We start from the raw sequence: 14,510 nt of genomic DNA, 5'->3' as shown, positions 1-14,510 counted from the left end.
TCTATTTCTTTTCCATATGGGAATGCATGCACAGAGAAGTCTGAACAGGTAACAAAGAAAAGTGGCCAGTTAATCATGTGACATGCTTCAGAGACTAACTTTGTCACTTGACGAGATGCTGCCGTCTGGAAAGCAGAGAAAAAAGGATTGAAAGGGACTGACAGTGACACACACACATGTAAGATATATATATATATATATATATATATATATATATATATATATATATATATATATATATATATCTTACAGTAATATACACTGAAAGATATAATTCATAAGTCCCCTGTGAAACAAACCGCACAAATTATTTGCAACATGCAGCATGCAAACAAGCAAGATGCAAAGCTGTATACATGCATGTAGTGCCAGGCTGTATGCATATCAGCAACAGTAGAAAATAAATAGAATAGATACACCTGCTATTAAGCATACATGGAAATATAGATCAAATCATAGTTTGGTCTGTGTAATTATGTAGACATAACGGTGACTATGTTTTCAATGTGTATATAATTTCTACACATTTCATATACAGCTGTGAAAGTAAATCTTTTAGATGGATTGTGAATGATTAAAATGATGTAATATGTGAATCTATTAGTGAAAACAGGAGCAAAGGAGTAACTTCAGTAACTAAAGTTAAAAAGAATGTTGAGATATGTTTGCTAATGAGATTAGCTATCGATAAAAAACTACAATTCTAAAGAAATATCAATTTCAAGATTTAATAAAGTAGTTTAATTACCTGAGGTGGTATTAAATGTTAACTCTGATACATGAGATAGGCCATGTATGTGACTAAAATGCATCACTAGTCTCTAGTGTGTACGTGCGCACGTCTGCACGGTGTAAGATTATATTGTGCAGATCACTAGTGACTGCTGAGTCTTACAGAAAGAGAGACCACTGACTAGTTTCAAAAGCGCTCAGAGAGAAAATGTAATTGGAACAAACTGATAAATTATGAGTCAGAGAAGGAGCGGTCCACTTGGCACCTCCTATTTTCAAAACTATTTAATTAAAAAAATGAACAAGTTAAGGACACTAAAAATTGCCAGTGTAGGCATTTGCACATGTTTAAATTTATATGATTCCAGACTGAACACTTTACGGACTAATTCTTTCTTAAAATAAGAGCAAAGAGAATACCAAACTACTAAAGTTACCAATGGAGGATATATATTTAGACAGAATACTAACAGCATCATAGCTTAGTTATACTCACTATGGCTCTAGAAAGGTTGAAAGACGAGTTGAGACAGAAAAGGAGGAAGAGTATATGATGGCAGATATGTTGGTGAAGACAGTTCCATGCAGCTATGATGTGAAAGATGGTGATTGATTTAAAAGAGAAATAGAGTTTTAAAAAATATGACAGAGAACACGAACATGATGAGAATAGTTATTGACTCCATCTTTCTCTTCATCCTTCCAATACGCTTATAAAGGTCAACAGTGGAGAGGTTCTCCTTAGTGATTCGTGATAAAATGAAGACCTATGAGCGTGATGTGCTCACAAGCACAAAAAATAGAAGTGAGACTGCACCTGCATTTAAACAAGTTAAAATGAGGTGATATCCTCCCACAGCAAGCGTCATGGCATGTTTTATTTACTATTTTAAGAAAACTCTGGAAGCTATTTACTATGTTTAAGAAAGCACGCCTAACTGTTTGTCTTTTCTTATTTTCACTGAATTTCAGAATTGAAATGATCCTGATCAGGGGGAATTGATTTTCATGTTTCTTTGGTCTGGCACCTAGAAAATTTTCCCAGATGTTTGCAAACTTGCACTTTCTTTTAGGAATGTTGGCAAAGGATAACTGAAATATATATTTGGATATTATGTGCTGTAAGAAGTAATGCATTGGACTTAAAGTTAACTATAACCTTGTAAACATGTCCTAGAGAAACACCACGGGTTACTACAGGTTACTGCATAAATTGGTATTTCAACTGGTGTTTGAATTTGAACCTGGTAATCATCCAGCAGGCACGGTAGTAAAAATGTGCAATAATACCCATAAGGAGAGCAAACAGACGGTCTCAGTGGATAAAACTGAGGAATGTGAAAGAGCCGAGAACGGTTAATTGTTTGAACCAGTTTACAAAGCCACCACTCACCCATTAAACTGCAGTGGTAAGGCTCCACCCTGACTCTCCAACAGGCCACGCCTCTGCCCCATGGCCACCTCACACGCATTCTCAGTGGAGTACAGGTTGATTGGTGTGTTATACACCGAAGGCTGAGGCGGGACGAGGACAGGGGAGGAGGAGGAGGCAGAGGATGGATAAGAGACAGGAGGTGGAGAAAGAGAAGGAGGACGAGGACTAGTATGGAAGGATGCAGGTGTAAAGGCAGAGGACGGAGAGGGGATGGAAGTGGCAAAAGGGGACTGTAAAGGAGGGTGTTCACTCTCTGATTTGCAGTCCCCGTAAGGTCTGGGGGCCTTGTTGTTGGACACAGCAGAGTGGCTGAATGAATAATCATGAGGATGGGGTGGAAGAGGAGGATGGGCAATGGCTACCGGTTTTATGATGTCTGATCTGTTGCCCTACCGATACGAGAGAAAAGCATGCAAATACAAACACAGATAAATCACATCAAATCACACACTATGCTGATGTTTCCCAGGTTACATATTCATGTCTATATGTTTGTCTAGTATAAGTAGTTCAGTTAACACAGTTTAAAATAAACTTCAATCATAATTTCTTTATTTTAAAAAAACTAGGGAAACACCAGTATGCCTGACTGTAATTCATGGTAACCAGAAAACATAGCAAATGAATCAAGACAAAAGTGGTGGTCATGCAACAAAACAACTTCTAACCGCTAAAAAGAAGTCACTAGAGAACAAGGAACCCCAGGTGACAGCTTTTTAATTACTTTACTTTTACTTACTTTTACTTTAATGAATTCATTTGTTTATTTTACTCTTTTCTGGAAAAAGGAGTTTTGGCCACATGTTTCACTTTGCACATGACTACACAGACAAACACAAATATGCAGCTACTCTAAATCCAATTATTCACCTGGGATGCCTTGCTTTAATTAATGAGTGATTAGTATTTGCACTTTGAGCTGAGTTTCATATTTTTACAGTACCTTTGGTGCAACAGGAGGAGGTTTAGAAACACTGGGGGCCCTGAAAGGAAGAAAGAAAAAGGGAAAGGAAAACTTTATGAGTTATGATGGCACACCACTCTTTTTTTTTATTTTTTTTTTTATTTTATTATTTCCTTTCAAACATTGTGACTTTAAGCCAGCACCATGCGGCTAAAATTACACCAGCTCTTCCACACTGTTTGCTAATGTTTATAGAAATATTAAAAGTGCTAATACCATACTGTCATTTTTTAGGTTTTGCTGAGGTTTATTTAAAAAACAAAACAAAAAAAACAAGCGGTTACAGTGAATTACAACTAAACCCTTGAGCTTTCAGCATAGAAACCAAGACTGAGAAACGTTTCTGTCATCATTTATGAGAGCACCAAAAGAGGCCTGGTGTGTGTCTATGCATGAAACAAATAAATTCTAGTTACTGGAGCTGAAAATTGTGGCTTCTTTCAATCTGTCTAAACTAAAGGCAGCTGTTTTTAGTTCATAAAGACCTCTATTAATCTGATACAGTTGGTGTTTGATACTCTTGATGTCACTTTAAGCTCTGATCTCCCCTAAAGGTCATCTGAGGAGCATGTCTGGAACTCCCTACACTCTTAACTTTGCCCAGAAGTAATTCTGGCTTAGCACTTCATAGCAATACTAATTTTACTGAGATCCTTTTTCATCTGTTGACAATATTCTTTGCTGACTTGTGTGGTTTAAAATGACATCAATGCAACAGCACCTAATTAATGCAAATAAGTGAATCAAATCAGCAACAGTAAACACTCGAGATCAACTTTTGTGACACTACCAACAAACAGGTACACATGGAACAAATGACAAACGGTTGTGCAGTGCTACACGGCTTGATTGAGGATGTAAAAAAGGGGGGTCATATGTAAGTTAACATAAATTAAAGGTTAAGCAAACTGCACAGTAACTGCAGACATGTAAATATCAGCTGCTTTGCATTCCTTTCAGAGCAATCCTTCATGAAACTTCCTCAGGGAGGTTCATGTCCTTCATCTCTGTAAATCTGAACCGGCACCCTTGTAGTAGCTAGAATCTCATCAGTCTCCAGACACAGATACGGACTTGGCTTTTTCTCTTTTTCTCTTGTTCCACACTAGTTTTGTTTTGCCAGAACTGAGATAATCACAAATCATATTTGCAGCAGGAAGAGTTTATGGGCAAATGTTGTGTTGAACAGTTACACAACAGATTTTATCGTGGCTGTAACTTTCGTAGATTTTGAACACAGGAATTTATGCAGATCCCACACTCAAACAACACATTTTTACTTTTAGGAAAAGGAAATAAGAGAAAATAACTGGCCTAAGCAAAGTATCTGTAACAGGCTTTTCGGCACTCCAGGCTGTATTTTGACCCCAGGAACCTTTACTGATAAAATTCTTTGTGCATAGACATCCTGATTGTGGTTATTGCACTTATCTATCACAATAGATTGATTGTAGTGTCAATTACATTCCTGTTTGCAACAATTCAGCTCATCTTTCCTTTTTGTGTGTCAGTAAGTCACCTGTATCCTCTCATCTCCTGACGGTTTGGGTTCGTTTCCATGGACACACTAAACCATAAACAGTCCAGCATATCCCCACGGCTAATCTGGGGACAGCCATGATCTCATGAGCACAACCAATACCATGGAAATATGTGTGGCACATCGGGGTAGTAAGGGGAACACTGGGTTAGTCAGAAAGGTATTTCAAATCTGATACCGTCATCTCTGTGAGCCACTGCCTTGATTACACCGCACCTATAACTGGAAAACACTAGCATGGAAATGGTTACAGTCACATGTTAGGAGGAAAAGATGGCTGTTAGAAAGTGAATATAAACAGCAGTCTAATTTAACTCACAGAGGTTCAGATCTGTCCTCACAGTCAAATTGAATTTTAGGTTTCAAACAAGAAACCTACAGTTTTAATAAGATGTGTCCTCTGACTTGGCTCAACCTTGGCAGAACTCATGAGAGCATCAAGGTTAATCTTCCTGAAACTTAAGTAGCTGTTAATAACAACTCAGAACTGGAGAAAGTGTGTGTAAAAATGTCCTTGCACTTGGTAAAAGTTACACACACAATCAGCAGTCACTAAATAAACAAATAACAGTTTTATTTTTCTTTAATTTTGATAAATTGCCACAACATAACAGCGATATGATGGGTTATAAGAGAAGATGTAAAACCTTAATGTTTCTTCATAAGTGAAAAGTGAGGCTCCTAAATTGAACTGCTGCTATAGACACTGATAGTGTGACAGCGACAAACATAGCAGTTCATCTGTCCTGGACACCAAATTGGAAACACTGTGTGTGTGTTCTTTGTCTTAATGTAGCGATCCATTTAGGGGTTAAGTTCACAGCAGCTGCTATAAAATCGGTTTCTGCTCCCTGCCTGATGCATTTTTTATCTGTCCATGTTTCGTGTTAACTGTCAGGCTCTACATGCCTGTCTCTGCTTTGCTCTGTTTAATGTTCATGGACATTTTATTACATAACAGTGTGATTGCTAAGGATAAAAAGAATATAATATAAACTGTGTTTTTCTTTGTATGCTGGTAATCAGTAGTTGAGCTTGTATCAAATTGTCTACATTTTCATCATTAGATTTTTCACTGTTTGCGGAGGATAATGTAAAAATTAGATTCTGTGGTTTGGGTGGGTGTTGGTGCAGCATCATGTTAATATTAAATTTAATCTTGTGTGTTATTTCACTAATTACATAGCTCCAATGTGTATCTTTTAATTTGTTTTATAGCAGACTTGATAGATTAATTGACCTCATCATGAAGAGCAGGTATCTCTTTTTCGTCTCCTCTCAAATCACCCACATCATACAATCGTGGCTGTTCCATGTTCTCAGTTGTGCATTTGTTTCTAATCTCTTTGGTCTATTCTTGCTCAAATGACATCATTGAGTGATGTTTCCAGGGCTGTGCCCTGACATGCCATCAACTTCACCGGCAAGGAACTAACACTACTGAATCAGTAGGAGATTGTTGCCCGTATGTGTGTCTGTGTGTGCGAGTTAGGAGCCGTTAGCAGGCAAAATACGTGTAGATTATACTACACAAGCACAATATACACAGAGATGCACAAATACCCACATTCACGTGTAAGAATTTTAAAATTCTTTAAGTAAGTGTTTTGCCATATGGATGACACAATCGCTAGAGGTGGCGAAACAACAAAGATCCAGTTGTTCACAAAAACGTCACATGCACACGCAGAGAGGGTGGGGTGACAGTGATTTCAGACAGGACAGGTTGGTCCTGGAAATGTTGCTGGGAAAATGCAATAACACAGACCACAAGGGCCAGTTTATACACTCCATGGGACATGCTCCTTCAAATAAGCGTTCATGAATGCAAACACACACATGGAGGCACAAAGTGCGTCTGTCCAAGTTTATTTTTAGATTTAGTACACCCTAGCATTTCTTTCTTTCTTTCTTTTTTTTGCTCACATGTTTTTAACAACCATGAACACTGATTTGCATACAATTTGTCTTTTTTGGGCAACTCTTTTGCAGGATAGAAATATTTGGGATTACACAACTGGAATCAAAACACTTTGAACCAAGTAGATCCAAAGATAAAAATATGACAACATTCTACTGAATTATTGAAATTGATTAATTGACTCCTAGTCCATAACACAGCTAAAATAGTAGAGTGAGGAAAGAATACACATTTTATCAAGTGTCAAAATGATACTAGGAAAAACTTTGATAAATTTTTCACACTATATAGGAACTTATTCAGCTAGTCTGAGAGGACACATCCTTTTTTACTGTGAAGATTTAAGGGTTTTAGAAGCTCCTTAATTTACATACAAACATAACTGTGCCTTTTTTTAGGCAGTACTTTACAAAGCAACAACAAAAAAACATTTCCTCTTAGCGCTTCCCAGTTTTTTCTTCTTCTTTATTATTTCAGCTCTCACCATTTGTATCTGTCTCTGTTCTAATCATCTTGCCTTTCTTTCTAACTTGCCTTCCTGCCTTTCATGTAGATTCTTTTTCCTCTGGACCCCTAGAGTGAGGTCACCCTTTTTAAACAAAAGAGATAATGACTTAGAGAATAAACAAAGACATCTAAAATGTATGCAGTCGTCATTCCCGAAGGTGGGACACATACTCTTAGCCTTTGTGTATTTATTTCTTGTTCTGTACCTTATTAGGAAAAAAGGGAGATGAAGAGGATGGTTTGGTTTCAATCTTTTCCCAGTTCTACCTTAAACTGGAGCAGACAGACACACGTGTGCAGGAGAAAATGCCGGGGAACCACTAAAAATAGAGCGATTGGCAGGATTATTGCCACATGTGGTTCACCATTTGGGTGTTTGATAATCAATTTCTGTGTGCAGTGATTAGAGAGGACTTGGTCAGTGTTGTTATGATGTGATCAAATCCAACAACATCTGCATTTGCTACTATTTCCATACCAATACTATTTACTAGAAATGGTCCTTAAATAGATCTGGAAGCCGACTCTGACTGTCATTATCGGCCCTCACGTTAGGCAAGGCCATATGAGAAACATCTCCTAATGTAGCATTACAAGGCTGTGCGTGTGTGTGTGTGTGTGTGTGTGTGTGTGTGTGTGTGTGTGTGTGAGTGCGTCTATGTGGTATGGATTGACATTTGACCTGCGCTGTACCTGGGCTCCGGGGACATTTCGACTTTTTGCTGTGTATTCATGTGTCCCCCTAAAACATGACTTGTAAATGCATTTTTAAGTGTCTAAATAATAATTTTTTCTACTTCTTATGAGGTCATTATTTATCTTTTGACCTGTATTTGCTTAAACTGTAGTGTAAATTCATTTATTAAACTATAATTAAAAGATTTTCTGATTTTCTTAAAAGTCCACCTATACCCCTCACCTGATTTTTGTGTATTCCAGTGTATTGCACAGCGACGTTTCGAGTTAGAGTGGATGTGTGTAGGTACTGCAATTTAATACACATTTTCAATACACACGGCCGGAAGTCATTGTGATTGGTAGGCTATATATATAGGCGGTACCTACAGGAAACGGCGCCACAACTTTCGCGCGCGTGCCCTTTAACAAGTGTATGTCGACGGCAATACGAAGACGGATTAAAAACACAAAGGTAAGCCTTTTTTAATGTAAAATGCACCATGACTTTAATACTATATGAAATTATAGGTGCACAGGCCTATATTAAACTGGTTTAATTTATGCTTTATGGACTGTTAGTGAGTCTTTGAAGAAGTAAAACGGCCCCAGCGTTTGTCATTGAGTAAATAAAATAGGGCTGACGACTAACCGCGTCAACGCGATAAAGCGGGCTAACCCGTGTTAGGATTTACTCGGTGTTAAAGCATTATTGTGGCTTAAACGTGTTAATGCCGACATCGCGACTAACGCGATTAACAATTAAACCAGCGCAGTCTGAGTCAAAATCCCTGATGTCGCTGTTAGCTAATTTCGGGCAGTTTGTCCAATGTCTGTCCATTCTGCTGACAGCCCTAAAATAAAAGCAAGGGTATAAGTGTATTTAGTCGTGTATTTATTTATATGCCTGAAGAAAAAACTTCTTACAGTTTTGATGCCTAAGCTTTCTCAGTACTTGTATCACTCTCTGCAGTCGCCATTACAGAAATGTCACATGTCGCCATTTTGAGTACTAGGCCTTTAACATTTTAAAAGAAGGCATAAATTAGCACTATGAATAAGTCAGCTGTGTTTATGCTGTAAACTACACTACTGCTAGTTCTGCTACTACTGATGATGATGACAATGATGACGATAATCGTAATACTTTATATGCTTTGGTAATACAGCCAATCGTACAGGAGAACATGCGAAGGAGACTCATTCCTCCACGGGAGGATGCAGTCTGTCATGTTTCTGCTGGAAGGGACAAACTGGGACTTGATATCCACTACATAAATGCCTTCAAAGGTAAGTTGGTCTTTAGTTTGGATTAGATTTGGAGTTTGTCACTGTCTTTTGTCACTCACTTGGTATGCCTCTGCAATTCAGGTCGGGGCATTTTCACGACTGTTCCATTCCAAAAAGGAGACTTTCTTTTGGAATACAGAGGTAAACTCATAACAAAAGAAGAATGTGAGCGGAGACACAGAGTTTATCATGACAGCCTGAAGGTGTTCATGTTTGAATTCAAGTTTGATGGAAAACTCTGGTGGTGCGTATTATATCAGTGTAGTTTGATTAAGATTAAATTACACATTGCTTTTGATTTATGAAAAAAAGCTTCCTAACTAGTTAAGCTAATACTTTTTTGCCTAACCCCACAGTGTGGATGCATCTCAAGAAGATGGGTCATTAGGCAGACTTGGACTGATGTGGTTGTCGTTGACAAGTGCTAAGATGAAAATATTAAATATCAATGGAAAGCCCCATCTATGCTTATTTGCAAGCAGAGACATAAGTCCAGGTGAAGAAATAGACTATAATTATGGTGACTCGGATTGGCTCTGGAGATGCAAGGTATTTCTACAATTGTACTTTTTGGAACTGATAAATTGCATACCCTAAGCCATTTTTACATTTGTACCTACTCAAATTGGCTTAACGTGACTTAGGGCATCTAGTTTTTCACTGAAATTGAGTATCACCTACTGTGCCTGGGGTAACTATAGCAATGCAGCCGAGCATCCAGTGATATAAATGCCACAGCAAGCATGGACGTCAAGGTGACAAAATGCCTGCTGCTCAGTCTATACTTTAGTGTTCAATTCAGGGATCACGCTGTTAATTTTGGTCGCTATTTCAAACATTTCAGAGTTTCAAAAATGATGGCTTGGATTTTCACGAAGGAGGCGCACTCATAACTTATCGAGTGACACCATTGACCAGCCACCTGGTGGCATTCAGTCTATGTCAAATTTTCTGATCACTTTGGATCACTTGGAACCTTGGTGCAGTAGTTACTGAAAAACTACATGGTACTATAACCTACTGGAAAAACAGGGGTAGGTACTAATGGAAAACAGGCAATTGTGATGGCTGCCACATCAAAGCCCTCTAAAAGCACTAAAAAAATATCAGCAGGTATGCAGAAATAAAAAATGGCTTTCGGTTTCTAAATTTTAACAGTGATTGATGTTTAATGTGATTCTACACAGCAAAATCTCCAGTGTTAAATTAACACTGGAGAGTGTCTATAAGGGTCCACACCTCTGAGTGTTAAATACAACACTGTTGAGTGTTAAATTAACACTTTTGACAGTGTTATATGTTTAAAAGTAACCTAGTCAGTTTTGAAGATTAACAATGGCTAACACTGAGCAGTGCTGATTTTCTAACACTGGAAAATAACTCAAAATGTTAGAAATATTCCAGTGTTAGAAAATCAGCACTGCTCAGTGTTAGTCTTTGTTAATCTTCAAAACTGACTAGGTTACTTTTAAACATATAACACTGTCAAAAGTGTTAATTCAACACTCAACAGTGTTGTGTGGACCCATATAGACACTCTCTAGTGTTAATTTAACACTGGAGATTTTGCTGTGTAGCCTCTTTAGTTAGATTCATTTTAAATTTTGTCCCTCGAAGATAAATGGGCCCTAGTGACAGTTCGTTGCTGCTACAGGTGATTGTTTTACTCCTTTAGCAATGGCTTAAAAAATAAAGAAATCACACTGACTATTTGTCTCTTAATCATAGGGCCTTAAATTCTCTATACATGACAGTGAATATTTTAAAGACAATAGCTTGAAACTTATCTTTCTCATACAGTTTATTTAATGTTTCAAAAGCCTCTTCAAAAATGCACTGTATATTCATTTTCTATCTGTTACACACGAAGACGGAGACCAGCCAGATTCAGAAGACTGTGAGCTGCCTAAAGCCGCAACCAAACAGCTTTCCAAACAATGATCTGATTTTAATGAATGTTTCTCATGCACGATGTGTACCTTACGCTATTTGCCAATAGTGAAATGGTCTATTCATCCTCTTGAGTGATGCATTTTTAGTAACTGTCAGATTACTGTTCTTTTGTCTTCATTCTCTATCTGTTACACACGAAGACTGAGACCAGCCAGATTCAGAAGACTGTGAGCTGCCTAAAGCCGCAACCAAACAGCTTTCCAAACAATGATCTGGACCTGAAACATCCAGAGCCTGAAAGGGTAAATATAATCCAGTGTACCACTTAATGAACTAATAATTTAATCTATCATCATTCTTTATGGATGCTGTGTGTGTGTGTGTTTGGCAGTCACCTGGGTGTGATGTGATTTACATGGACCGTGGCTTGTAGGTCCTTTTCATTGTTTCAAAGTGCAAGTCTGGATAACATCTGAGTGTGTGTGTGTGTGTGTTAACCACCCAAATGTGACTTAGGAGGACCACACTGTTATTGGGGGACTCCGTCAAAGTTTGCTTCATGGTGACATCACTCTGGTTTTAGGAGGGGTCTTCTCGTATGTCTTGACAGTTTGACCTACAGCATGCAGAACTGACTGCATGTGCTTTGTTTCTATGTTGAAATTTTTTGAAACTCAGGCTTGAACATTAAGATAGATAGTACTATACAACTTCTTAAGTTGTTTTAGGCACTTTTTACTGCTTTAGTGCATGGGCTCTCTCTGGCTGTGTACTCTGGCTTCTTCCCACAGTCCAAAGATGTAGCTTATGGGGTTAGGTTAACTGGTGATTCAAAACTGCCCTTTGGTGTGAATGCAAATGCTTGTCCTTCCATGTTAGACTGGTGATCTGTCCAGGTTGTACTGCCCTATGGTAGCTGGTATAGGCCCCAAAACTGCTACCCCACAATCCTGATAAGGATAAGTGGAAGAGGATGGATGATTGCAAAGGAATCAGTTGTTAACTATTGTAGCCAGTATTTTTTTCAGAAGAAAACATTTCTTGAGTGGAAAGGCCCCCCCCCACACACACACATGCAAATTAAAAACAGAAGCACAGGCCTGCCCAGTACAGTTGCAAGAAGAGCACTTGGTCTAATCTTTGTGCCATCTTTTCTTTGTTGCAGGATCTTGATGAAGAAATGCCTCAGCAAGACTCAGAAGCCATGCATTCTTCTTCAGTGCAAGATTTTGAAGAGGTAACATTGACCTAGGACAGATTTTAATGAATGTTTCTCATGCACGATGTGTACCTTACGCTATTTGCCAATAGTGAAATGGTCTATTCATCCTCTTGAGTGATGCATTTTTAGTAACTGTCAGATTACTGTTCTTTTGTCTTCATTCTCTATCTGTTACACACGAAGACTGAGACCAGCCAGATTCAGAAGACTGTGAGCTGCCTAAAGCCGCAACCAAACAGCTTTCCAAACAATGATCTGGACCTGAAACATCCAGAGCCTGAAAGGGTAAATATAATCCAGTGTACCACTTAATGAACTAATAATTTAATCTATCATCATTCCTTATGGATGCTGTGTGTGTGTGTGTGTTTGGCAGTCACCTGGGTGTGATGTGATTTACATGGATGAAGTTTATTAGTTGATATCTGCAACTGAATTGAAAACACCTCACCTTTCCAACTGTCCAAAACAAATAAATGTTGCAATATTTTGCTAACAGTGTCACAATCATCGTCTGGTGTGCACAACAATATCATCTTTGGACAAGTGCATTCAGTGTGTGGGACTGGTTTCCTCCCTCAAGTGGCTTGGCTATAAGTGCAAAGGTGAGACATTTAGTGAATAGGTACATTATATAGTAAAAAGCATTAATGGAGTTCAACAAGTTAAGACTAGCTGAAATGAACACTGCTCCCTTTTTAATTAATGGGTGGTCACGTCTAATTAAAGAAATGTAGTATTACCTCATTGGTGCAGGACCTTGTAAAAATGGTATACTTGGGATTGTCCTCAATTCCCCATTCCATAACATAAACTGCTCAAAATAATAAAGGGAACACTTAAACGATGCGATGTTACTCCAAGTCAGTCACACTTCTGTTATATCAAACTGTTCACTTAGGAAGTAACACTGACAACCAGTTTCACATGCTGTTTTGCAAATAGAGTAGACAACAAGTGGAAATTATAGTCAATTCACCATAATAAAGGACTGGTTCTGCAGGTGGTGACCACAGACCACTTCTCAGCACTTATTCTTTCTGGCTGATGTTATGGTCACTTTTGAATGCTGGCGGTGATTTCATTTTAGTGGTAGCATGAGACAGTCTACAACCCACACAAGTGGCTCAGGTAGTGCAGCTCATCTAGCGTAGCACATCAATGTGAGCTGTGGCAAGAAGGTTTGCTGTGTCTGTTAGTGTAGTGTCCAGAGCATGGAGGTGCTACCTGGATGTGGAGTAGGCCATAGGAGGGCAACAACCCAGCAGCAGGCCTTAAATAGTAAAACTATGTACTATAATTTCCAGTATTTGCTCTGTTTTTTGTCATATCTCGTTGTTAATGTGAGGTTTTTGGGGGGGTTGTATGTGTTTGGTTTTTTTGGGTTTTTTTCCCCCACAATTTCTCAGATGAAATTGCATTAAGTGATGCTGAAACAAAGGACAGTGAGAGTGAATCAGATGATGATGACACATCACTCACAATGTCGGCGTGTGGCACCAGTGAGCCTGTACATGCAGTAGCTGATTCCACAAACACAGCGCAGCCCCAAGACACTGTAGATTGTGGTAAGTTACCACTAGCTTGGTTTCTGTGGATAAAATGTTTGTTACAAATATTAAAACTTAATCAAATTGTGTAATCAGCAGATGAAGGACTACTCACAATGCCTGCAGCAAGTGAGACTGCTGCTCCCTCTGAAGGTAAGGGGTGCAGTTGGTTCTCGAAGCTTATTATTGTTTCATCACTTTGCAACATATGGCAAACTGCAGAGTGGTGGCAAAAAGTCACTTGGATGAGTGACAAAATGTTTCTCCCACTGAAAACGCTACGTCCAGATTAACAGAATCAACGTTTTGGGATTTACTTACCTGGATGATTGAGCATGCATCAAGAGACTTTTATTCAACTTTTTATTCAGTCTTTTATTCACAGCGGAACACTAAATGTTGTCTCATTTTAGAAATTTGATAAATTTTCAAACAGAATTTTAGCTCGTTTTGATATTGATGGTAGCAACACATTTCAGAAGTTAGTACAGGGTAGCATCCATTCTTTTAACAAGCAAATGTTTTTTGTTTTTTTTGTTTGGTTTTTTGTTTGTTTTAACTACTACTACTTTATATATCTTCCAGAGAAAAATGCTGCTCAATCTCACAATTCCCGAAGAGCTCCCAAAAACATGTGGTCCAAGGCTGAGGTTGCTGCAGTGATGAGGCATTTGAAAGACCACATAAACGAAGGGAAACTAGCCACCAAAAATGAATGCAGTCATTGCAAATTGGTAGAAGATCCGGTGTTGGCAGGAAGAACAGTTCAAAACATAAGAGA

The 14,510-nt window shown here is 38.4% G+C and overlaps 2 protein-coding genes and 1 long non-coding RNA gene across 9 annotated transcripts in view; 2 read left to right on the top strand and 1 right to left on the bottom strand.

The window, feature by feature from the left end:
• Window positions 1-14,510, bottom strand: part of pdlim5a (PDZ and LIM domain 5a) — a 78,325-nt gene that overhangs the window by 22,597 nt on the left and 41,218 nt on the right. For 4 of the 6 annotated variants that reach the window (XM_026188718.1, XM_026188716.1, XM_026188719.1 and 1 more), the window contains exons 4-5: window positions 3,111-3,150; window positions 2,126-2,556 (exon numbers count right to left, since the gene is read on the bottom strand). In XM_026188718.1, coding sequence (XP_026044503.1) covers window positions 2,126-2,556; window positions 3,111-3,150 — 471 coding nt within the window. Of the gene's footprint in view, window positions 1-99; window positions 126-2,125; window positions 2,557-3,110; window positions 3,151-14,510 lie in introns of all 6 variants that reach the window. The other 2 variants (XM_026188721.1, XM_026188722.1) reach the window with 1 other exon arrangement.
• LOC113034288 (N-lysine methyltransferase KMT5A-like) lies at window positions 7,024-12,356 on the top strand. 2 transcript variants are annotated; one of them, XM_026188724.1, is made up of 6 exons: window positions 7,024-8,249; window positions 8,944-9,064; window positions 9,146-9,308; window positions 9,421-9,613; window positions 10,935-11,009; window positions 12,215-12,356. In XM_026188724.1, the coding sequence occupies exons 1-6, from the start codon at window positions 8,211-8,213 to the stop codon at window positions 12,266-12,268; spliced, it is 645 nt and encodes a 214-aa protein (XP_026044509.1). In that variant the 5' UTR covers window positions 7,024-8,210; the 3' UTR covers window positions 12,269-12,356. The 2 variants fall into 2 exon arrangements, with proteins under 2 accessions (XP_026044509.1, XP_026044508.1); XM_026188723.1 differs by lacking the exon at window positions 12,215-12,356 and having other exon boundaries at window positions 10,935-11,171.
• Window positions 12,454-13,882, top strand: LOC113034289 (uncharacterized). The gene is made up of 4 exons (XR_003274144.1): window positions 12,454-12,464; window positions 12,679-12,784; window positions 13,589-13,747; window positions 13,826-13,882. It is a non-coding gene; the product is annotated as an uncharacterized LOC113034289 (long non-coding RNA).

The sequence above is a fragment of the Astatotilapia calliptera genome, chromosome 12 (assembly GCF_900246225.1).
Source record: "Astatotilapia calliptera chromosome 12, fAstCal1.2, whole genome shotgun sequence".
Taxonomy (NCBI): Eukaryota; Metazoa; Chordata; class Actinopteri; order Cichliformes; family Cichlidae; genus Astatotilapia; species Astatotilapia calliptera.
Note: the sequence above shows the minus strand (reverse complement) of the source record. Positions and strands in the feature narration are given on the sequence as shown.